The sequence below is a fragment of the Rhinolophus sinicus genome, chromosome 2 (assembly GCF_057876585.1).
Source record: "Rhinolophus sinicus isolate RSI-liver-muscle chromosome 2, RSI-T2T, whole genome shotgun sequence".
Taxonomy (NCBI): Eukaryota; Metazoa; Chordata; class Mammalia; order Chiroptera; family Rhinolophidae; genus Rhinolophus; species Rhinolophus sinicus.
In genome coordinates, this window is record NC_142502.1 from 73,448,765 (window position 1) to 73,472,598 (window position 23,834).

The window sequence follows — 23,834 nt, forward strand, 5'->3', positions numbered from 1 at the left end:
GTGATATCTCATTGTGGTTTTGATTTGCATTTCTCTGATGATTAGTGATGTTGAGCATTTTTTCATATGTCTATTTGCCATTTGTATGTCCTCTTTGGAGAAATGTCTCTTCAAGTCCTCTGCCCATTTTTCAATTGGGTTGTTTGTTTTTTTGTTGTTCAGTTGCATGAGTTCCTTGTATAGAATATACCTCTTAATTTGTGAAGAAACCAGTGTTCGTTCTATTGAGGGAAAAGACCATGTTTTTTCTAACAAGTTGCTAAGATAGAAATATTTAACTAGTACCACGTTCAAAATAAAAATAGCATTATTGATTTTTGTGATGATATGCATACATGCTTAATTTCTTTTTAAATAAGGCACTATATAAATATTAAAATAATTATTCAAATAATCTCACTGCCCATATATTACCTTCAAGTAGCTTTCCATAACTCCAGATATTTTTTTCTGTTATTTTAGTAAATGTTTTATCGATGCATAGCATTCATACAAAAACATGCACATCCAAAGTGTGAAAATTCTGACCATAAAATCAGACAGTACAAAGGGAACACATTCATTTAGCCAATACCCAGAGAACAAAAAGCATTACCAGCATTCCAGAAGCTCCCACTTGAATCTTCCCCAAGGGTAATTATTCTGATTTAAATATAAATGAAATTACTGTAAGATTTATCCATGTTGTAATTATAGTTCTATTGTGTGAATAAACAATAATTTAGTTTTCTACTCTGTTGATGTACATTTTGGTTATTTCCTATTGGGTATATCATGAATAGTGCTACTATGAAAATTTTTGTACATGACTATTGGTGCATGCATATATGCATTTCAATTGAGTATGTATCTAAGGTTGAAATTGTTGGGTATTGGGTATGCATAAGTTCAAATTATCAAGGTGATTGAACCAATTTACATTTCTTTCAGCAATATATCAGGTTCCAATTGTCCTATGTCTTTATCCAGTCAGAATATTCATTTTAGAGACTTTGGGTATTGGTGCTATTGCACTACAGTTTTTAAAAATGTAATTGCTTAATTGGTTACAATTTACATAACTAAAATTTTGAGTGTATAGTTCAATCACCACAAACCAGTTTTGGAACATTTCCATTACTTCAATAAGTTTCCTTATGCCCGTTGCAGTCAATCATCACTACTGTCTCCAAACCCAGGGAACCAGTTTGCTTTCTGTCTCTACAAAGTCTCCTTTTCTGAACATTTAATATAAACAGAATAATATAAAATGTAGTTTTTTTAATCTGGCTTTTTTATCTGGTTAGAATATCTCTATCGTTTGATTGGAGGGTTTAGTCTATTCAAATTTAATGTAATTATCAATGATAGGATTTATGTCTTCCATTTTGCTATTTGTTTCCTATCTTATGTCTTTTTTCTTTTTTTTTTTCTTTTATGATTTTGTGTTAAACTCTTTCTTTTTGTTTTTTTTTTAAGGAGGCGCAGCTCACAGTGGCCCATGCGGGAATCCAACCGGCAACTTTGGTATTATTACAGTTTACCCAAAAAATAAGACCTCGCCAGACAATCAGCTCTAATGCGTCTTTTGGAGCAAAAATTAAGACCCAGTCTTATTTTACTATGATATAAGACTGGGTCTTATCTAACATAATGTAATGTAAGACCGGGTCTTATCTAACATAATCTAAGACCGGGTCTTATATTAATTTTTGCTCTAAAAGACGCATTAGAGCTGATTGTCCGGCTAGATCTTATTTTCGGGGAAACATGGTAGCACCACGCTCTAACCGAACTAACCGGCCACCCTTAAATTCTTATATGCCATTTAATTATTATTTTTTTAGATGATTTTGCCTTAGGGATTATAAAAATCTTAACTCATTACATTCTATCTTAGATTAATGAAAACTTATTTCTGATAAAATATAGATACTTTGTTCCTTTAATTGAAATATCTGTGAATAAACATGAAATGGACAATGGAGGAAAAAGGAGGCGAGGAGGGAAAAACAGCTGAATAAATGGAGATACTGTCTTCTTCAGAGGTAAATTAGAGTGTTGTACAGATGTGGTCAATTCTTCCCAAAATAATCTAAAAACTCAATGCAATTCTAATTATAATCACAACCACTTTTTAAGGGGGTGATGCTGTAAGGTGAGAGTCCTTAAAGCCTGATTATACAGGTGCTTCAGAAGGACTTGGGAAGGCTGTAAAAAAGGCTTTTCCTAGCTGTCTAGTGAAAAACTCCATGAAGATAAATACTAGTGCACATGCACTAGTGTAATTTAACTAAATTGCGGTACTTAACAGAAGTATACAGGCAGACATAACAGAGATAGCCTGTCACATTGCTCCACGACTAAACTCTCAAGATTTTCCACAGAATACATAAACAACTAAAATTGTATTCTTTGATAACTTTAGTGAGCCCAAAGACAGACTGCTTGCCCTAAACTACCGTGTTTCCCCGAAAATAAGACCGGGTCTTATATTAATTCTTGCTCCAAAAGACGCATTAGGGCTTATGTCACCTGAAAAATCATGCTGGGGCTTATTATCTGGTTCTTATTTTCAGGGGAACACAGTATTTGCCAACCAGTTGACCCTGTTCTCAGTGTGCAAGGAGAAGTCGCTGTTTTCAGACCAACTGTAGTTTTCTTTCCTTCACTTATAATCCTGGTTTTATTTTTGATGTTTCTTCATGGTTAGATCTAGGTTATACATTTTTTGCAAAAATACTAGATAAATCATATTGTGTCCTCAGTGCATCACATCAGGAGGCAAATGGTTTGTTTTTGTTTTTTGTCCCACTCTTAGTGATATTTAAAAAGGCCTTGTTTTGATCAAAAGTGTGGAGTTGAGAAATTCTGATGAGGGGAAATACCGTGTTTCCCCAAGAATAAGACCTAGCCAGACCATCAGCTCTAATGTGTCTTTTGAAGCAAAAATTAATATGAGACCTGTTATTATATTATACCCAGTCTTATAGTACATAAGACTGGATCTTATATTAAAATAAGACTGGGTTTTGTATTAATTTTTGCTCCAAAAGACTCATTAGAGCTGATGGTCCGGCTAGGTCTTATTTTCAGGGAAACACGGTAGTAGCAACCTGGCTTAACTAAATTGGTGCTGCAAGAAGACCTGGAGACAGGCTGTCATGTGTGCTAACTCAGAAATTTTCTACAGATTGTATCAACAATGAACTTTTATCTTTGATGCCTCTAATCAGCCTCTTAAAAAAACTGTCCAGACTGACTTCACTAGCTATCAATCATTTTACCTCCAAAAAATGTACAAAACAGAGTCACTGTTTGTAGACTCCTGTAGTTTCTGCCGTTGTTCCTTGACAACTCTCCATTGACTGCCTTGGGCCTCAGTTACCAGTCTCCCCATCTAATTCACCACCTTCGTTTAATTGGCAAAAGACATGCTTCCATGCATATATAATGTATATGTCATTTAAAGACTAAAATAAGCACTCTAGTGTATCTTAATAAAATCAGTATTTTTGGAAGCGATATCTATATATACCTTTTCCCGTAATGATTTATGTATTTTAACAAGTTGCTGCATCTGGAAAACAAATTACCAAGACCGCCAATTGAACTGTGAGAGTAGGCTTCCCTTTCAGAGGTGAAAACGCTGTATAAAGTTACATGGTTAAAACAGTGGGATAAATATTAAAAAATTAAAAAGTGACACATGGACATAAAATAGATTGGTAACTGAGTTTGGGTGAGTATAGCTTTCATACCATATAGTGGGAAAATAAATTGGTATGGCCATTTTTGTAGGGCAGTTTGGCAATATAACAATTTTAAAGGTGCTCATTCTTTAACCCAGTAATTCGACTTCTAGGAAGTTCTCTCATAGAAATATTCCAACACGGACACAAAGTTGTAAGTAGGAATTCTGTGCAGCAGTTTGTAATTGAGAAATCTGGGAAACAAGCTAATCAGTAGTAAGGGAAGGGTTAAAGTATACCCATACTTAGGAAGATCAAGCTGCTGGAAGAAAAAAAGTATGTGCAATTATGTAAAAGTACAAGTTAAGCTGTTAAAAGTGATTTCCTGTAAGAGTACATTTGAGAGACCAGATAGGGAGGTCTGGGGACTTTGATCTGGGTGAAAACTTTGGTGGCCCTGGTTCATGCCCTGCTTTCAGGAGAATCTAATATGTTTCTTAAAAATAATACATGCAGAAAGAATTTTATGTGTCATCACACCTAAATTATTTTGAAGTTCAACCTCCCTTTTCTTGGCTCCCTCCAATCTCCAACCAAGGATGTTTACTGTATCTTACCATTTACTTTCACAAAATCGTGTGTGTGTGTGTGTGTGTGTGTGTGTGTGTGTGTGTGTGTGTGTGTAGGGTGTTTTTGTCAAAAGTTTTGGAAGAATCACAGAGACTCCTAAATGTTCCATTGGTTTGCTATCTGCTGCTCAGTAATCGTTCTTGTAAAGGAGAGAATCTGACATTCTGGTCATATGGATACTAAGAGGGGGGGAAAATCAAGTCTTACTAGCCTCAAAAACCAAAAAAGCTTCAATTGAAACTTTTGAGTATGCATTGATTTTGAATGTTAAATGTTTAACGTTCACTCCACTTAGGCTTTTCTTGCCTCTTCTAAAAATAGTTAATAAGCTATTGTAAATTCAGCTTTGCCTCTTTATTTCCCTTATAAAATAAATGCTTATTTAAAATTGGAGTGATCCTGTTAGTGGTTAACCAAAGGGTCCATGACAGGCATACCATACCACTCCCCTGGTCTTTATAAAGTCAGGTTTCCTTGAATTTTTAAATGAAAGTTTTCATAACTCTGAGATTGATGCCTGCTACTGCTTTTTCATCCTAGAACCCAGCTGTCAACTGTTGCTTTCTTCTAGCAAGGGCATCCCTGTCCTAGCCGCGTGGAGCAGGACACTAAATGTGATAGAGGTGCTACTTATGGCTACCATTGGCAATCATTTGTAAATGTATCAAATTAAAGTGTTTAACACCTTAAATTTGCACAATGTTTTATGTCAAATGTATTTCAATTTAAAAGTAACAAAGAGGGCTCCATCACAGCTTGCTGCTGTGGTTACTAAGGGAAGAGTCGTCGCCAGCACTGCTTGCTTCTTACTCACGTCAAACCTCACTGAGGGTCGGGTGACACAGGCTAGACTTGAGGACGACAGCAGAGCAGCCCTGGCTCTCCCACTTAACTCCCTTTGCCCACGGTTGCCAGAGCTGGGAAGTCGCTGCTTACAGCGACACCATAGACCCAGCCGCATGCCTTGTTGGAACCAAGTTTTCGCATCCCAGGTCACTTTGAATAGAAACACCTCAGGTTTGGAGAGGTTTCCCAAGTGAGGACGGACTTGATAGCCTTGAGAGGCCTCTCGCGGAAAAGCCAGGTGTGCGAATAAGGAGCACAGGGAAGCACTTGCGGTGCCTGGGGAGAAATCTGAGGTCTCACTTGCCTCGACATAGATAGAAAGCAGCCTAGAGCAGATACTGGCTTCTGGAAAAATATGCCTCTCGCTCTCCTTCTACCAGCCAATTAACAGACCTTAGGGAAGTTCAAGTCTTTATTATGGAAATTCGATTCTTAGAACTTAGATTCCTGTTTACACGTATTTAACATTGGGGTGAGGTGGAAGAACCAATAACAACCCACACCTTCCCAGCTTCTGCGCAAAAGCAGGAACTAGAAAAATAGGGCTCCAGAGATAAGTTTCCACATGAAACTTGCCTGGGTCTCTCTCCTGGGCCCTGAGAAGCCTTCATAACCTGGGAACCGGTACCAGGGTAGTGTCGCAGGAGCTCTGGGTGGCCGCCTCCTGGATAGCATGGGGGGACCGCTGGGTGGCCGCCTCCCGGGCAGCGTCGGGGGACCGCTGGGTGGCCGCCTCCCGGACAGCGTCGGGGGACCGCTGGGTGGCCGCCTCCCGGACAGCGTCGGGGGACCGCTGGGTGGCCGCCTCCCGGACAGCGTCGGGGGACCGCTGGGTGGCCGCCTCCCGGACAGCGTCGGGGGACCGCTGGGTGGCCGCCTCGCGGACAGCGTCGGGGGACCGCTGGGTGGCCGCCTCGCGGACAGCGTCGGGGGATCGCTGGGTGGCCGCCTCCCGGGCAGCGTCGGGGGACCGCTGGGTGGCGGCCTCCCGGGCAGCGTCGGGGGACCGCTGGGTGGCCGCCTCCCGGACAATGTCGGGGGACCGCTGGGTGGCCGCCTCGCGGACAGCGTCGGGGGACCGCTGGGTGGCCGCCTCGCGGACAGCGTCGGGGGACCGCTGGGTGGCCGCCTCGCGGACAGCGTCGGGGGACCGCTGGGTGGCCGCCTCGCGGGCAGCGTCGGGGGACCGCTGGGTGGCCGCGTCGCGGGCAGCATCGGGGGACCGCTGGGTGGCCGCGTCGCGGGCAGCATCGGGGGACCGCTGGGTGGCCGCCTCCCGGACTGCGTCGGGGGACCGCTGGGTGGCTGCCTCGCGGGCGGCGTCGGGGGAGCGCTGGGTGGCCGCCTCCTGGACTGCGACCAGGGGCAGCTTGGTCTCGGCCTCCCCGACAGTGTCCGGAGACCACTGAGTCCCGGTCTCCAGGGCAGCGTCCTTCTGTGAGCCTGAAAGAGCAGTGTGAAGAGATCACACCTGTGTCTTCTTTCATGCTTTCTCCACAAAAGGAGTCATCCGCACGGGCTGCGGGGTCGGGCGCCCCGAATCTGAGAGCACGGGGTCAACTTGGCCTTCTAGCTCCCTTGCAAAGAGGCCACCCACACCCCACCCGGGCGACGAAGAGATTGAGACCGCTGCCCAGGTAAGACCGGGAAGCGGCATGATCCCTCCCAAGGAACCCAAGGTCTGCTCAGGGTGCCCCTCATCCCAGGGCCCGTACTTTGCGCCCGGAGTTGGCGGTGATAGTAAGCCAAGTTCATGATCATCTTGGACACATCCCTCTGGTAAGAAGGCCGACCAAATACCAAGATCTCAGCGTCGCCTTCGGGGTCCCACTGATTAACGTGAAGCAGTGTCTGCGACACACACTCCACGTGCGGGATGTGCTCTCCGCCAGGGCCTGCGCAGGAGGCGAAGAGGCCATGAGGGATGGGACTTGGGAAGGGGCGGCAACGGGATGTGCAAGCCACAGGGGCACTGGATTGCGGCCAGGGCCACAGGAGAGGCTTCTCCTGGGGTGCAGTCAACCGGGGCGGGGAGGGGTAGGAGTGGGGAAGGAGGCCGCATTGGCTTCCCCTCTCGGGCCACTCACCGAAGATTGCTTCCACCAGCCACGCCTCGAGGTGAACTGTCTTCGGAGTCTTCAGGTACTCGTTGTGGAACCAGTAGGGCCGCTTGGTAAGGTTACCGAGCACCTGGAATAGTGTCCCTTCCCGCTGCTCCAGCTGCACGAGCGTCGGAAACGGTTTTGGGGTGGCCATGCCTCGCAAGGAGCTGCCAGAGGGCTGCCAGCCTCAAGGTTGTAGTTGGGCCTGGGCCTTACTTCAAGGGCTTTGGGCAAGCCCCTCCCACCGACGCCCTTTTCATTGGATACCAGGCCTCTCCTCCCACACTCCGCAGCAGCCGGCAATTTCCTGAGATCTGGCAGGTGCACTGGGGCCTTCCCCGGAGGTGGGTTGGGTTCTAGCCCAGCTCTTTTCCCAGCGCGCTGGGAGGGAGAGGCTGACCTCCAGAGAGGGAGGGAAGATCCAACTACAGGACAATATCCTCAGAGAAGCAAACTGACATCTGTGGAGACTCGGGTGCTTGTCAGACAGTTCTAATGGGATAAGTTTATCATTCCTGAGGGGCTGGAATAACTTTTTAACAAAAAATCTAATTAAATACATTAAAAAAGCAAAAACTCAAGGAGTAAAAAAGGTATTCAAAGGCTAAATTAAGTCTCCCACTTCCTCCTAAACCCTGACTACTGAGTTCCTTCCCCAGAGGCCACCACATTTCCAGTTTCTTCCATGTTTCCCCGAAAATAAGACCTAGCCGGACATTCAGGTCTAACGCATCTTTTGGAGTAACAATTAATATAAGACCGGGTCTTATTTTCCGGGAAGCACGGTTTCTTAACCTGTCAGAGACAGCTGAGCGCACCCAACAGCAGGTGGTGCGTACGGTCTGGATGCCGGAGGGGAATCCCCACCATCTCTTTAATTTCTGGCAACCACTGACCTGTTCTTCATTTTTATAATTTTGTTATTTCAAGGATGGTATATAAAAGGAATTATACAGTATATGACTTTTAGCACTATTCTTTTTCACTCAGCATAATTCTCTGGCGATTCATCCAGTTGTTGCTTCTAGCGAGTTTGTTTCTTTTTATTGCTGAGTAGTATTCCATGGGATTCATGTATCACAGTTTGTTTAACCTTTCACTTGTTGAAGGACTTACGTGTTTCCAGCTTTTGGCTATTACAGGTAAAGCTGCTATGAACATTCATGTGCAGGTTTTCCGTGTGGACATAAATGTTTTTGTTTTCTTCGGTGTATATGTAGGAGAGGAATTGCTGGATCACATAGTAACTCTATGTTTAATCATACAGCTGTCAGATTATCTCCAGATTTAATATACCATTTTTAGGGTTTCCGGGTGGGAATTCCTTCCTGCCTGTTCTTGGGAATTTTTTTCACCTTCCCATCCCCGAATCCTGAGAAAAGTTGGTCGGGAAATCGGGAAAATCGGCTCCTTGAACCCAGTAATACCCACAATGGGAAAAAAAACGTACTACTCACAATGTATCTCTTAGACACGTTTCCCATTTATCACTATCTAAAGTTACATTGTGTTACAATGTTACATGCCACCAGATGCACACGTGACACCAGAATCAGATATCACATGACCACTGTGGGGACAGAGCCCCAGAGAGCAGTTTCCAGACTCTTGGCCTCATGTAGAAAGGTGCTGTCTTAGGTAGTAAACTGTGATTGGATGGCCATCAGCTGTGGCTAGTTGGTCGTCAGCTGTAAGCAGTGAGCCATTGGCCACTAATATACCTGCTGTGGCTATGCTAGCAGCAAAAATGGGGGCTAGCAAGCAGAGGGTGGCTGGCAAGTGCGGAGTGTGGATTGCGGATTCTGTGGCTCCTGCTTCCTGTGTCTCCAACTCAGCCACAAGCCAGAGTGTAGTGGTGACTCCCCTATCTATGAGCTCCGTGGGTGTTCTTTTCTGGCCTCACTGTGTCCTGTGTTCTTATGTGGGGAGTGGGACCAAAGACCCGACGTGACTCCCCGCATGGCACCAGCTAATTTTAGCTCTTGTAAATCGAGCACATTTGATCATGGAGAACAGAAAACTGTATTTACACAGAGAAATATTTATTTTCACAACCCAGGATTTGACTACAAAGTCATCTTCAGGTGAACTAACTAAGGAAATCTAAGGTAGTTTACCTTAATATGACATTATAGTCAAATCCTGGGTTGTGAAAATAAATATTTCTCTGTGTAAATACAAACTGTTTTCTGTTCTCCACGATGAATCTTTTACACAAAGTGATGGCTGATATTACCAACCACACTCGATCACTTATGGAAAGAAGAGTATTATGAAATATTGAGAGGTATGTTGAATTGCTTACAACCTGTAACATTAGCAGTTGAAGCCTTAAGTAATAGAGAAGCTAATATTCTCACAAGTGAAGGAATTTTTAAGTTCCTGTTCAGTAATTTAGAAAAACAGAATTCATCAATGAGCCAAATACTTTTAAAGGAAATAAAATTTGAATTGGTTAAATGTAGAATTAGAGATCTTGTATCTCTCACAAAGTACTTGAACAATGTTAGTTGTCTATGTGAGATGGAAGAGGAATTTTTTGCCTTGTCAAGTAAGAATGAAATTGCACGATTGGCAAAGTCATTAATGGAAAGACTTTTTAAAGGAACATTTACAGCAGAAGTTCCAAGAGAAGAAATAAAGGATGTCCTTACAGAGAATTCTGACATTAAATTAGAATCAGATCTGAAGTGTGAATTGACTAAAGCAATATCAATTTTGACATCAAAGCCTAGCCCTATGCATGCAGACAAAATATTTGCTTCTCTAAGGAAGGAAATGAGCTTATATGAAGCAATGCATTCTCTCCCAACTTGAAGATGCACTCATAATTCAACCAATGTCTACAGAAAATGAAAGAAATTTTCCCACATCAAGTATATTTGTTACAAAGCGAAGATCATGATTGTCTGATCAGCCAATTAATGCTCTGTTCCTTAAAGTTTCATTTTAAAAATGACAAATAAAAACTGCTTGAAGTATTTTTTAAATTTCAAATGAAGAATATTTGCATTTGTTTTCTATTAATGTTTAATTTAATAAATAAAATATTTAAATGAGATTGGGAATGTTAATACATTGTGTGATGTATGTGAAAACTCACTGTATACTATAAGGTTTGGTTAAATAAAGTTTGTATTAATTACATTGTTTATATTTTGAGAAAACCTGAAATATAACAGAAACCTAGCCAAAATGACACTTAGTGACCCCTGTTTAGCGCTCAGGGCAAGAGATACATTAGTCATGAAATTCCAGTCGACCTCCATTTAAGAAATTTTATTTACTCAAGTTTTGCGTTGATCTTTTACATATAGGAGTGTCTTGAAACCTCTGAAAGACTGCGCTGGGGCCACGAACCCCGATTGCCCCACCTTCTCTACGGCTTTTCTGTTTATTAACATTTACTGTTACAGCTATTATTACAGATGATCAATGAAAATTAAATAAAAAAGATTATTTCGAGAATTCTCAGGAAATACAATTTCCCATTCTCAATTCCTGAAGGTTCCAAAATATCGGGAATTTGGAAACCCTAACCATTTTACCTTCACTCCATCAATGTATAAGAGATCTAGTTTCTCTGAAAGCTCACCAGCTTTGGGGTAGTCCCTATTTTTTATTTTAGTCTTTCTGATACTTGTATAATGATTTCTCATTGTGGTTTTAATTTACACTTCCCTAATGGCAAATGATGATTTCATGTTCTTGTTAGCTATCTGTATATCCTCTTCAGTGAAATGTCTCTTCGTGTCTTTTGCTTATTTTCTAATTGTATTATTTAATTTTTTACTCTTGACTTTTGAGTTCTTTATATATTCTTCAATATTAGTCCTTTGTTTGATATGTGGTTTGCAAATATTTTCTCCCAGTTTATAGTTTGCCTTTTCATCTTCTTAATAGGGTGTTTCACAAAAAAAAGTTTTTACTCTAGATGAGGTCCAATTAATCAATTTTTGCTTTTATGGATTGAGCTTTTGATGACAAGGCTAAGGACTCTTAGCTTAGCCTTGGTTCCCAAAGATTTACTCCTGTGTTTTTCCTAAAGTATTTATAGCTATACATTTTACATTTAATCTACCAATACCACACAGTCTTGATTATTATAGCTATGTCATAACAATTAAATTTAGGCAGACTGATTTTTATCCCAAAAAATTATTGTAGCTATTCTAATCTTTAGCCTTTTCATATACATTTTAAAATAATCTAGACTCTATCTATAAAAAAAATCTCACTGGCATTTTGATAGGAATTGCATTAAGCCTGTGTATCAATTTGGAGAGAAATGGTAGAGGACAAGATGGGAGCAAAGGGGGTGATGTACCTCTGAAGGTAGGGAAGTATCTAAGATGTAGAGAAAGAGGTGAGGGATTAGATTTGAAGCTTCACAGCTAGCTCCTTTGGAAGGAGACTGTTTCCTGGAGGCTGAGGACATAGGTGGACCTGGAAGGCACAACATTCTTTGAAGGTTGCTAATTGGTTTCCACAGGCCTGGTGATGTCCACAAGTACGTTCTGTTTTACCCACACATTTTTCAATCTACCTTTTGAATCAGGTACCAACATTATAAAAATGGGTATTTCATTAACAAAATCAGAATATCTGCCAGTTCTGGGGCTCACATTGCTCCATGGCAATTGATCAATGGTAATGAGTAGTCCCCCTTTTATTTGGGGACTGGGAGGAGGGACCTGGTAGGGTTAGAGATAAGACAGGCTGTTTAAAGAATTCCCTCTTATTGAAAAGGTATGGGGCCCAGGATGTTAAAACAACACAAGTTGTTATATAGAGCTTAAGCGAGCACTCATTAGAAAATTTGCTAATTACCTCACACTTTTCTGTCTACTGAGTTTTATCTTCTAGATGTGCTCTTAGGTAGATAGTTAAGGTATCGTAACCTTGCTACCCAAAATTTGATCCATTAATTAGCAGCATCAGCATTACTTGGGAAACTGTTAAACATGAAGAATCTTAGGCCTGCTGCAGACCTACTGAACCTGCATTCAACAAGATCCCTAAGTGACTCTTTTACACATTCAAGCTTGAGGAGCACTTATGTCTAATACTTCAGGGTGCATTATGTGAAAGTCCAGGGAACAACAGATTCTAGTTGGTTGAAGTAAAAATTAAAACCAAATTCTTTTTGAAAATAATGTTTTACAATAAAGTAACAACTGAAATCTAGGACAAAAATTGTTGCCAATTCAAGCATCCAATCCAAATGTTCAAGGGACATTTTTGAAAAACACTAGGTTAATAAAGAGCTAGAGTATTAAAAATTATCCTGTCCTTTCATCCATAATTCTTTTTGTGGGCATCCATCTTATAGTAAGGAGATACTCCCAAATATGGTTCATCAGCCAAACGGTCTTCTCATTTATTCAAGGCAGTGTATAAATAGAAGCCAACAAAATCTCATAGTAAACTTGGATTTAATATTACAGAGCCGTATAGAAGCAATTAAAAATCTTTCATAAATAAGATGTAAATCGGAAGAGTACAATCTATCCTGTTGGAAAATTCTTACTCTCCTGTTCTAGCCAGGCAGTCCTCCTTCTCCCCTCAAGCTTCAAGATGCGGAGGCATTGAGCCCCCCCTCGCCCATGGGTTACAGTGAGGAAGAAACAGGATGTCCCGGATAATCCCGGAGGTGTTAGGCAAGCAGGGGTAGGCCTGCAGCAGAGAGTCGGTCAGTCAGTGATTGTCATTGCTCAGGGTCCTTAACAAGCCTTGACGTTGGGCTGTCTGGATAGGCTAGGCCTCCTGGAAGGGGCGGGTTTCGCTCTGAACCACAGCGCCTAGCTCCATCACCGGTCCCATGTTTCCCAGGAGTCTCACCAAAAGAGCTCGTCCTTTCTCTGACCACAGCCAGGTCATGGCGGAAGCCAAGGCAGACCAAGTTGAAATAGAAGCAGACTTGGAATGGAGGTACATCATCCTCCCGTGCTCCCACGGCCGAGGAAACTCCACAAGTGTGAGTGGTGGCTGCAGCCCACGCACTTACAGAGTCCGCGGGTGACGCACGATGAAGTGTCACCGCTGGGGTGCATCTTTGAGAGAGAATCGGGCAGGGGCCTCTCCCCTGCGGTGGACCTCGCATCCGCTTTCCTCATCACGGTCCTTCCTTGAGTCTCAAGCAATGCTTACAGCCAGGCTCAGTGGGCTCCATTCCACAGACCCTGGCTAGTAATCCTGCTTGCTCCCGCGGCCTTTTGGGGGATGTGCGGGGCTGCGGGCTCCAGCTAGCTCACGGCCCCGCTCTCCTCAGGCCTGGGCACTGATCTCCTTGGGCTCTTCTGGAGGGGGCATAAGGTGCTTCTGGACTTGAAAGTGGCAGACCTGCTGGACGACCTGGAAATCACCATTATCGGCACCAATGCACAGGAAGCGAGTGGAGTGGCTGTTGCGGGTCATGGCCCGCAGGCACCTTGACAACCGCTTCGGAAGTGAGGGCTGGTGGCATGGGCTTCTTTCTGCTACCCAACTCCTCTGCTCCTGCCAGCCAGGGAATCTAGGTTCGGGCGTTGACGGGACACTGTCTTCAGGAGCTGAGGAGCTAGAGCCGGGAATCATGTCGGGACGCACCCTCCATTAGTCGGTTCCTCCTTCCCCACCTGAGCGGTGTGGGGTCCCTGCTCTGGTGATGGGGGCCTGTGCATTCCTAGCACTGGATTCTCCTTCTGGGCAATGAACTGCGGCACTTTAATGAGCCATGAACTCTCTAGGTGAGCACCCGGATGGGAGAAGACTCATTGCTGAAGCCAAAGAGCCTGAGCGGATTGGCAAGGTGGTCTCTGGGCTCTGTGGCTGTGTTCCTAGCCCCAAGCGCGAAGCTCACGTGGGTTGTACGTCATTCCCCAGCGCAACTGTTGGAAAGATCCAAGATAATAGGCTAGAACCTTGCACCAGGTGGAAGGAAGAGGAAGATGGACTGGTCAAGGGTATTTGGCTGCTATGAGTGCTCTGGGCATGGGGAACCATTTCCTCGAAACTCTCAGGGCTTGGCAAAAGATCCCTGGCCAAAGAGATGCCGGCCTTGGGCAGCAGCTTTTTCCTGAGAAAGGAAAGGTTTGGAATGAATGTTGTAGAGACTGCCTTTCCTGCTGCAGCGTCTCCAACATTCTGTAGCCTTCTTTCTGTTCCGGTTCAGTGTGAGGGGCATCTTGAACAAGAGAGAGAGGCCCTGAGGCCCTTTCTGGATAGTGGTCCAGATAAAAGGCAGCCGTGTGTCCTCGGGGTGGAAGGCATGACACTGGGACCAGCCATCTGCTCCGGGGTCTCCTCCGGCCCACCTGGCCATGCCTAGGAGTGGATGGCTGGAAGGAAGCCGGATCCCCGGTTAGGTATAGCTGACTAGGACTTCCAGTGAGTTTCCAGAAAGCCAGAGGGTGAGCCCTGGGTGCCTCTGACACCAATGGTTCAGTGCACCCAGCCCTTAGCTGCTTTGCCTCTGAGGTGGGTGGTGGAGGACATCCGTGAGCTTCCAGCCAACTGTCCACCTTCACTTTCCCAGGCTCAGCAGTCCAAGCATTCAGAGTGGGAGAAAGGGAGGCTACAGAGGTTGTGATTGCTCCAGAGCCTCTGGATGGGGTTCCTACCTGCTTCAAATGAAAAGCTGCAGGCAGGGAATATTTAGGATTAAGAGTGAATTTTTAGTGGCTTCATCTCATACATATGCACAGCAGTTGCTTAGGATCAGGCAGGGAAGTTAAGGGTTTGTCAGGAGACACGTAAATAGTTTCTTCTGATGAGACAAAATGACGGTAGGTATCCCCCAAGCAGGAAGGAGTTGGTGGTAGCACCTTTTTGAGGAGGAGCCAGGGAGGGGGATCTAACTCCCCTTGATAAGTGAATCACACCAGTCTCCAACCAGTTCCCTAAACCAGCAATTTATGAATCTGAGATTCTAGGTTCAAAATGTGTAAATGAAAAAGCAATGAGGTAGCCTTAGTTACTTATCCCAATGGCAAGGCAAACAATTGAAAATCACAAGTGGGGAAATGGGTGAGCTCTTATAAACTGCTAATGTGACACAGCTGTACTGATGTTATTGTACATTATTAGCTCTTAGAAGGGACATTAATCATTACTATTGAAAAAATTTTGATGGTCATATTTTTTTGAGTCATCAATGTGAGTCCTGGTTGTTTATCCCATAAATCTGCACAGTTTTACAAGTTTAAAGCAAGACTGTGTAGTTTTGCAGGCTTTCCTCTTAATACCCTTACATTGGACACAATTCCTGCACCCCTCTATCTGCTTCTTTAAACACTATATTGAACTTCCAGGCAAAAAAATGGTGTGTGTGTGTGTGTGTGTGTGTGTGTGTGTGTGTGTGTGTGTGATTTAGAAAGCATGATATGGGAAGTCCTCACTGGGGAGATGGGTTACACTTTTTCCCCTCCCAAAGTTACTTTTTATTAGCTACCTGACACACTAGTACTTCATCTGCCCCATTTCATTAAAATTGAAAACTACAGAAAAGTAGAAAGAGTTCTGTTTATCCTTCACCAAGAACCAACTTGACATTTGTCCCACTGGTTCTATCTGGTATATACATAGAAAATGATGGGGTTTCATTTTTTAGGGGGCCAATCTATTTGTAAATGAATTGTAGATATTAATATTTTACATATTTCAGCGTGTTTCTCATGAGAACAAGAACCTTCTCTTATATTATCAAAACATCACATTCTAGAAGTTTTGTATTATAGAACGTGGAATCAAATACTACTTTATAATATAGTACATATTAAAGTTTCCTCCACTGTCTTGAAACGTCCTTTCTCTGTCTTTGATTCAGGATTTGAGTCACATATAACATTTACTGTGTTTCCCGGAAAATAAGACCTAGCCGGTCCATCAGCTCTAATGTGTCTTTTGGAGAAAATATTGATATAAGACCTAGTCTTATTTTAATATAAGACCCAGTCTAATATATAATATAATATAATACCCAGTCTTATATTAATTTTTGCTCCAAAACATGCATTAGAGCTGATTATCCGGCTAGGTCTTATTTTCGGGGAAACACAGTAGTTGTCTCCTTATGAATAAAATAGTCTTCTGCTTTGTTGTTTTGTTTTCATGACATTGACAAATCAGGAGTGTATTTGTACTATTATTGGTGATGCTAATTTTAGTCTTTGGTTAAGGTCGCACCTGCCCTTCAAGTCTCCTTAGTAAAGAAACATTGTCTCCTTTGTAATTCATAATTTGCGGACTAGGACTTCCAGACATTTTGAATATCCAGCTTCTTAGTAAACTTTCATTTGAGAGTTTTAGCCATTTATCACGAAAATTGGTTACACTAGTGGTTGCAAAAGAATCCCCCGTTTTTGACTGAATGTGATGAAATCTGCCCTAAGAAGTGGTCATAACAGCCATCTGAGGGTCTATTAGATTGCTACCAGAACGTTGGTCTAGGGAAAAGCCAGCTTTATCTCCATCTAGGAAGCCCTAAAACATTGAAATCATGCCCTCATCGGGTCACTCTAGTGCATCACTTAAAGCAATATGTTTTTTAAATGAATAAAACAAGTTTATTTAGAGCCAGAAGCTGGACCACACAGCTTGGGCTGGAGTGGCTAGGCAGGGCACAGATGAGCTTCAAAATCCGGGTAGATTGTGAAGTTCCCGACTCAGGGGCTTCAAGGAACTCGAACCGTGTCCCTTGAAGATAATGAATTTTCGAATCTCGTTTTCCTCTTTGTTAAATGGGAGGAATTACTCCTGAGTCCCCAGAAGTTGCGGGGGTTGCCTGCGATATGAAGCCCTGCGGTCTGGTCCCCTTAGGCCAAGGGGTAACAGACCGTCCTTTGGAACTCGATTTGGCAGCTCCCGGGTGATTCGCACCCTCAAACCTGGTGTCCCACTTTTCCAAGTTTAGGTCCAACCATTCATTCCTACGAGAAAAGTTACCAGCACCTTCGCACCACGCATTCCCAAAACCCAGTTTTTCTGGTGCAGAAGAAACGAGCCAATGCAGGTGGAAACCCTCGTAAGCTCCGAGACAGCTGGGCCCACCAGTGCTCGGGAGAAGGTAACGCGATCGAAGCCACCCCCCTGCCTAAAGCGCAGGCGGGTAGGTGAGCGGCGCGTTGTGAGCGCGGGATTGGGCAGCCAGGTAGGGGGCGGGGCCTTCCGGGGCGGGGCCTGGTTGTGGACTGGGCCCGCCCAGGTATTCAATTTTCACGCGCGTGGTGGAGCTGGGCGACTGTGTTAGGCCCATCCGGAGTCGGAGCGTGATTTTGCTTTCGAGGCCCTCAAGATGGGGACGCTGCCAAAACGGAGAGATATCCCACCATGGGTGAAAGTTCCCGAAGACTTGAAAGATCCCGAGGTGTTTCAGGTCCAGACGCGGCTGCTGGAAGCCATGTTTGGTGAGTGAGTCCAGTCCTGACCCCGGTGCCTTGACGTGGGTGTTTCGGCCTCGGGCCTCCGGGGGTTGGGGCGCTCATCTTCATCCCCAAACAGGTCCAGGCGGATCTCGAATCCCATACATCGAGCAAGTGAGCAAAGCCATGCTCGAGCTGAAGGTTCTGGAATCCTCGGACCTCACCGAGGTCGTGGTTTACGGCAATTACTTGTACAAGCTCCGGACCAAGTGGATGCTCCAGTCCATGGCCGAGAGGCACCGCCTGAGGCAGGAGCGTGGTGAGAGCCCGGTTAGGAGGTGCTCTGGGTGGCGTGTGGACAGCTTCGCTCCCTCTCCTTCAGTTCGTCTTCTCACCCCTCCATTTCTCTCCCCTTTGGCAACCACCACCCGCACCTCTGGCATCGCCTGGAGGCCCTTGGTGTCTGGCCTGTCCCTGAGACTCCTCCGGTAGTACTGTGGGTCGGTCTTAGGGACCCTGATGAGAGGTGGCCCGGGGATGGCCTCACAGGGTAGGGCTATCTGAGATCGCAACCCAGTTCCTAACCTCCACCCCCAGCTTCTTGGGAGGATGTTGGAATGGGCCTCGTGGCCCCATGTTCTGAGGTTCTCGAGAATCCTAGGATCAGAACGCTTGGCCAAGAAGTCCCAACAAGGAATTTTGAAAGAGGTTGAGAATTGTCCAGGCTCTTACCCTCTTTCCTCACAAACACCTATTGTTGCTTTCTGGTGCAGGGATGCTCAAACTTGAGGAAGCCATGAATGCTCTTGAGCTAGGCCCTTCGATGAAGTGAAGCCAGTTTGCAACCAACTACCTGGGACCAGGATGTGGAAAGTAGGCTGTGGCCAGAGCTGGAGTGGGTCTGGCCTGGTTTAATCTCTGCTCCAACTTGACAAGGGAAAACAACTGGTTTTGGGTTTCTGCCTTTGCCTCTGAGTCCTGATGTGACTTTCCCCCAAGGTTGCTAATTAAAGAATAAAATTTTAAATAAATAGTTCCTTGACATATGGTTGAAGTATTGGAGATAACATCACAGCCAAGATGGACCTTGTACTTAACCCTTATTGAAACCCTCGAAGCTAGGTATAGAGATCCAGGAACATGGTAGGCTAAGGTGAAAAAAAAACAAAACATGGGTCTGGGAGCCAAGTTCTGAGATGCAGCTCTGACCAAAAAACCAGTCAATCTAGGGGAGAAGGTGATGTTGTCTGGAACTGACCTGGACTCTTAAAAATAACCCAATAGTAGATTAACATAATATGTGTAAAATGAAAACCATATATTCTCCAAAACAAATATAGAAGCATCAGTACCTTCCCAGTATAGCAGCTTTTTATCCTTGTAGACTGCTAGCTGGGTTCTCATCTGCAATCTGCTGCAGAATATTTAGGTTGGAGTTTGAAGAAAATTCAACCTTACAGGTAAGTATGTGGAAAAGGAGAACCTCACAGACCCCTTGCGTGGGTCGCTGGGATTCTTCCACACTTACAGAATTGCTGCACTAGGCCCCCAAAAGGTAAGTGGAATTGGGAGTAGGTGAAGGCATTACTGTAGGTAAGGCTCACTCCTGTTGGTTGAGGGGTCATAGCATGGAGACTACAGTTTTCCCTAGTAGAGACTCCTTGGTACTTCAAAACCAGAATGAGTCCCACTTAAGGGAACTTTCTGGCCCTATGACCTCAGCCAATTGTTTGACACCATCTGTCTCCAAATTGAAGATAATAGCATCTGACTCTATGTAAATTTATGAGGTTTAGCTGTTAATACCCGGGGTGCCGAAAAAATGTATACACATGACATGCATTCATCTTTTGTCATTGGTATATATTATTACAATTTTAATAGTTTTTTTTTCCTTGCTTAAAATGTGTATACATTTTTTTGGCACCCTCTGTATATGTAGGGCATTTAGAACAGGCATCACACATAGTAGTAACAAGTGTTGACTATTTCTTGGAGAGATTGACCCAATAGTGGTAGAGAAAACTAACAATGAGCTGTTTTCTGCAAGAGACAAATGATACATGTCCATCAAACAACTGTAGGCTAAATTCCCAGAAGGAGAATGCTGGTCCAAAGAGGAAGAACATATAATTTTGCTAGATATTACCAACTTGCCTTTCTAAGGGATTGAAATAATTTCCCCAGCAGCAATATTTAAGATTGCCTGTTTCCCTACAACTTCACCCAGAAACAACTGGCAAACTTTTTTTTTTCCCTGATAGGTGAACAGTCTTCCTGTTTTCAGTACTTAATTGCTAGAGTCGGCTTCATGGACCAACAGTTGTGGCATGCTCAAATTACCCTCAGCTAGTGCACCCTTCAAAGAGTCAGTTGGCAGTGAATGATTGTATGTGTGACTATAAACTGGAGAGTTGTGAACTCTAATTCTGCAGTGTGATTGAAGCATTTGAAAACTGCCCTTGCCCTTTAAGTCTAGAAATTCTATCCTAAGGGCAGTGCTTCTAAGTGTAGAAAATGGCTTTAGGTTCATCTGTGTCAAAGTGGCGAAATTTGGAAATTTAAGAATGTGCCGTAAACCTCATACATGCCCTGGCCAGAAGATTGTTCAACCCCAAACTAGAACAACACAAACAAAGCTTTGAGAAAATTCATAGGAAAAGTTTTGGAATAGCCTGATAGTTAAAAAGAAGTGGGTTGTCTTGGTTGCCCTTTTTTTTTTTTTTTTAAGTTTGAAGCTCTTATCTAGTTTCCCACCAAGGCTAAGTGAAAGGATTATGGGAAGTAAAAGGAGCTTTCATTGTAATGGAGATGAGTGCCCTAAGGAAGGTCAGACTTTAAGGCTAAAGAGAGTTGGAGAGGAGATAAAACTAGGGTATAACATAGTCCAGAAAAGCCTGGGCTGCTTACAAAACAGCTGATAAAAACAAAATCCAACCTAGTGAAATCCTTTGGCCACAAAGTGTTTAATAATAGCCAATGCTCATTGTCAGTCGGGAACTCCATCTCTTGCATTAACTCAATTCTCACAATATTATTGCCATTTTACAGATTAGAAAATCAAGGCCCAACATTCACATTCTCTCCCCAGGGTTCATATATTTACATTAAATATACATTGAAATAGAGTCAAATGAAATGGTTTTATATTTTGGATGGAGTGGGGAAGAGGGAGATTCCCAGCCTGTGTAAGCATTCCTGGTGGGGACCCTCCAGCAACAACCAAACTGATCTCACTCCCTACCCTCAGCAGACCCAGACCCATTGCCAGGATTCCCGGGATCAAGGGCCTCATGGGGACGGGGGAGGAGGGCCCTCCGCTGCTCTGGCTTCTGGATAGGCTGTGGAAAGTTTACTAGCCTCTGCAGACAGGCAGGCATGGCCCTCCAGGAGATTTCAGCCTGTTTGGGGAGTTATGTGGATCTAAGAGTCCACTAGTTTATGAAGGTGCTGTGTTTTGAGGAGCTGGAGGGTGCTTTGGAAACTGCAGTGGGGATTGGACCTGGGAGGTCAGGGAAGGTTCCCTGAGGAAGTCACTTCTGGGTGAGAGCTGGGTGGCTGGCAGTAGTGAGCCTGGCCAGGTGGAGGGGATGGACAGCCCTACGAAGACCTGTGGTCTGATAGTAGAGCCCTGTGGCTGCTGGGGCAAGGCCAGAAAGGGAGGGAGGCAGGTTGGCCCAGGGCCCTATGCTAAGAAGCCACCTAGAGTTCTAAGCAGGTGGTGAGCTGTCTAGTTTCTAGTCCAGTTTTCCTAACAACACTTAACTAAAGAGACTGTCATTTCTGTTGTTTCTTTGCAATTAACCCCTGGTCATTTGCAAAAGGTGAAAAGAATTCACAGACTCACCCTGAAATGAGGAGAGCAAGGAAGTAAGTTTATTCAAGAAGGAAGAAGCCAGCCTAGACGTTGCCGGGGCAGAGGACTGCACCTAATTTCAGGTTAGCTTTTTCTTATATAGGAAAGTGTAGGAAATCTTATGGCAAGAGATATGATATATTGACTGAGGTCATTTGATTGACATATGTTGGTTATATAACTGGTTTCTTTCTGCGCATGCTCTTACCCAGAATGCATACTGAAAAGCCAACAGTGCACGGGAGGGCAAGCCTTAATGTTCATTCCATTTTAACTGCACTGTAATTAGGCTAGAGTTCAACTAAGGGGCAGATTTTGGCAGTTTGTGCATGTGTGAAAAACCAGTTAAAACCAGTTGGGTCTTATCTCCTCTTCTTATGAAGGTTTAGACATCTTAGATTTATTTCTAGGGGATGAACCTGGGCGGTTCCTGGGGAGGGGATGCATGCCTGGGCAGTCCCCCTTCAGGCTCACTTTTCTTAACCCTTTTCTGCCTCATCAATTTCTCCACTGTATATTCTTTCCTCCTTATCATAGATTAATTCACCATATAAGCAAAGATTTATTTCTAGGCTGTCTGTTCAGTTCCATTAATCTTTGTGTCTGTTTTTATGCTAATACCATACTGTTTTGATCACTATAGCTTTGTAATATATTAGGCTGCTGCAAAAGTAATTGTGGTCTTTTGCAATTTTTAAGCTTTTAAACTGCAATTACTTTTGCACCAACCTAACACTTTGAAATCAGGGAATATGACACCTCCAACTTTGTTCTTTTTCAAGATTACTTTGGCTATTGGGGGTCAAGTTTATATTTGTGGTTCCATATGGATTTTAGGATTATTCTAGTTCTGAGAATGCCATTGGTATTTTGATAGGGATTGCATTGAATCTATAGATTGCTTTGGGTAGTATGGACATTTTAACATTAATCTTTCCAGTCTGTGGGCACAGTATGTCCTTCCATTTATTTGTGTCCTCTTTAATTTCTTCAGTGTCTTATAGTTTTTAGAGTACAAGTCTTTTACCTCCTTGGTTAAATTTATTCCAAGGTATTTTATTCTTTTTGACGTAATTGTAAATGGAATTCTTAATTATTCTGATCATTTGTAATTAGCGCATAGAAATGCAACAGATTTCTGTATATTAATTTTGTATCATGCAACTTTATTGAATTCATTTATTAGTTCTAATAGTTTTATGGTGAAGTCTTTAGGGTTTTCTATATGTAGTATAAACCACAGAGAATATAATCAATATTGGAATAACTGCATGGTGAGAGATGGTTACTAGACTTAATGTGGTAATTACATTGTAAGGTGTATCAATGTCAAATCACTATGTGTACACTTGAAACTAATATACCATTGTATGCCAAATATAATAGAACATTTTTAAAAATATGGAAAATCAAAACTGAGGATTTGATAAGCCAATTTTGTAAGCCGATGATCCCTTTAATTTTTAAGTTGTGTTACATCAGCACCTCTAAAAACAAGAGCAGTGATCAAAGAAACTTACAACCAAATTAAGTTGTCATTTTAATGATATGAACATTCACAACTGACCGCAAATGAAATTGTTTTGACATGGCAAAAGAAAAAAAAAAAAAAGCTTCTAGTTCCTCCGAACCACTCAGAGTAGTTTAGTTCTTATCTCCCCTCCAGCTAGGTTCTCAGTTTAGATCCTGATTCTTTTCTAATCCCGCTGCCTTGCCTCCTCACTGTTCTCATCGGTTCATTTAATCCAGAAACATTTGTTAAGGTGTCTGCTTTGCCACCTCCCCAGAAACCCTGTTCTAGAGAGAAAACAAAAATGAAGATGTGGCCAGGGAACATTTTCAGGATTTCAGGGAATATTTTCAGTAAAGAAGTGTCTGGAATGTTACTTACATGAAAAATCTGAAACATTCAGTTGTGTAGCAACTAATCAGGTAATAATGTTTTCTGAGGAGGCATGTAGACTTTGGAAGTTATGGTTTGTTCAGAGAGAGGTGGCTCTGCCAGGTCCTGTAGCCATGTTATCTCTGCAGCAGTAATGGAAACGCAAGGTTATGCTAACTTGACTGCGGATGTCTAAAGTGGGACCTAATTTGCTTTTCTTTCTAACTTTAAGACAAAGCATGTCTATTGTTGTATTGGGGCTATATAAGCTTTAACTTTATTAAACTGGCAAATTAAATAATGTTCAGTTGTATTGCTAAAAAAGAAAATGTCCAGCCCTCAAGGACTCCTAACCTGAGCTTCTGTCAAGGCATGGACTTTAACGGGGGACAAGTAGGGCAAACAAACAGGGAGCTAGAGAGGAATGAACTGGGGCTTTGGGTCTGCAGCAGGGGAGGCAACTAAAAGGGGGAACAGATGGGCAATTCCTTTCTTTTTGAGGCTTTA

General features: G+C 43.3%; 2 protein-coding genes across 2 annotated transcripts; one reads left to right on the forward strand and one right to left on the reverse strand.

Annotated features, from left to right (window-relative positions):
* Positions 1 to 5,010: 5,010 nt before the first annotated feature.
* KHDC3L (KH domain containing 3 like, subcortical maternal complex member) lies at positions 5,011 to 7,403 on the reverse strand. The gene is made up of 4 exons (XM_088796325.1): positions 7,235 to 7,403; positions 6,857 to 7,042; positions 5,776 to 6,500; positions 5,011 to 5,520 (listed from the first exon to the last, which is right to left on the reverse strand). The coding sequence occupies exons 1-4, from the start codon at positions 7,401 to 7,403 to the stop codon at positions 5,011 to 5,013; spliced, it is 1,590 nt and encodes a 529-aa protein (XP_088652451.1).
* Positions 7,404 to 17,522: 10,119 nt separating this feature from the next.
* On the forward strand, positions 17,523 to 18,421 carry DPPA5 (developmental pluripotency associated 5). Its single transcript, XM_019749275.3, has 3 exons — positions 17,523 to 17,634; positions 17,729 to 17,908; positions 18,363 to 18,421. Exons 1-3 carry the CDS (start codon positions 17,523 to 17,525, stop codon positions 18,419 to 18,421), a joined length of 351 nt encoding a protein of 116 aa, XP_019604834.1.
* The last annotated feature ends 5,413 nt before the right edge of the window (positions 18,422 to 23,834 follow it).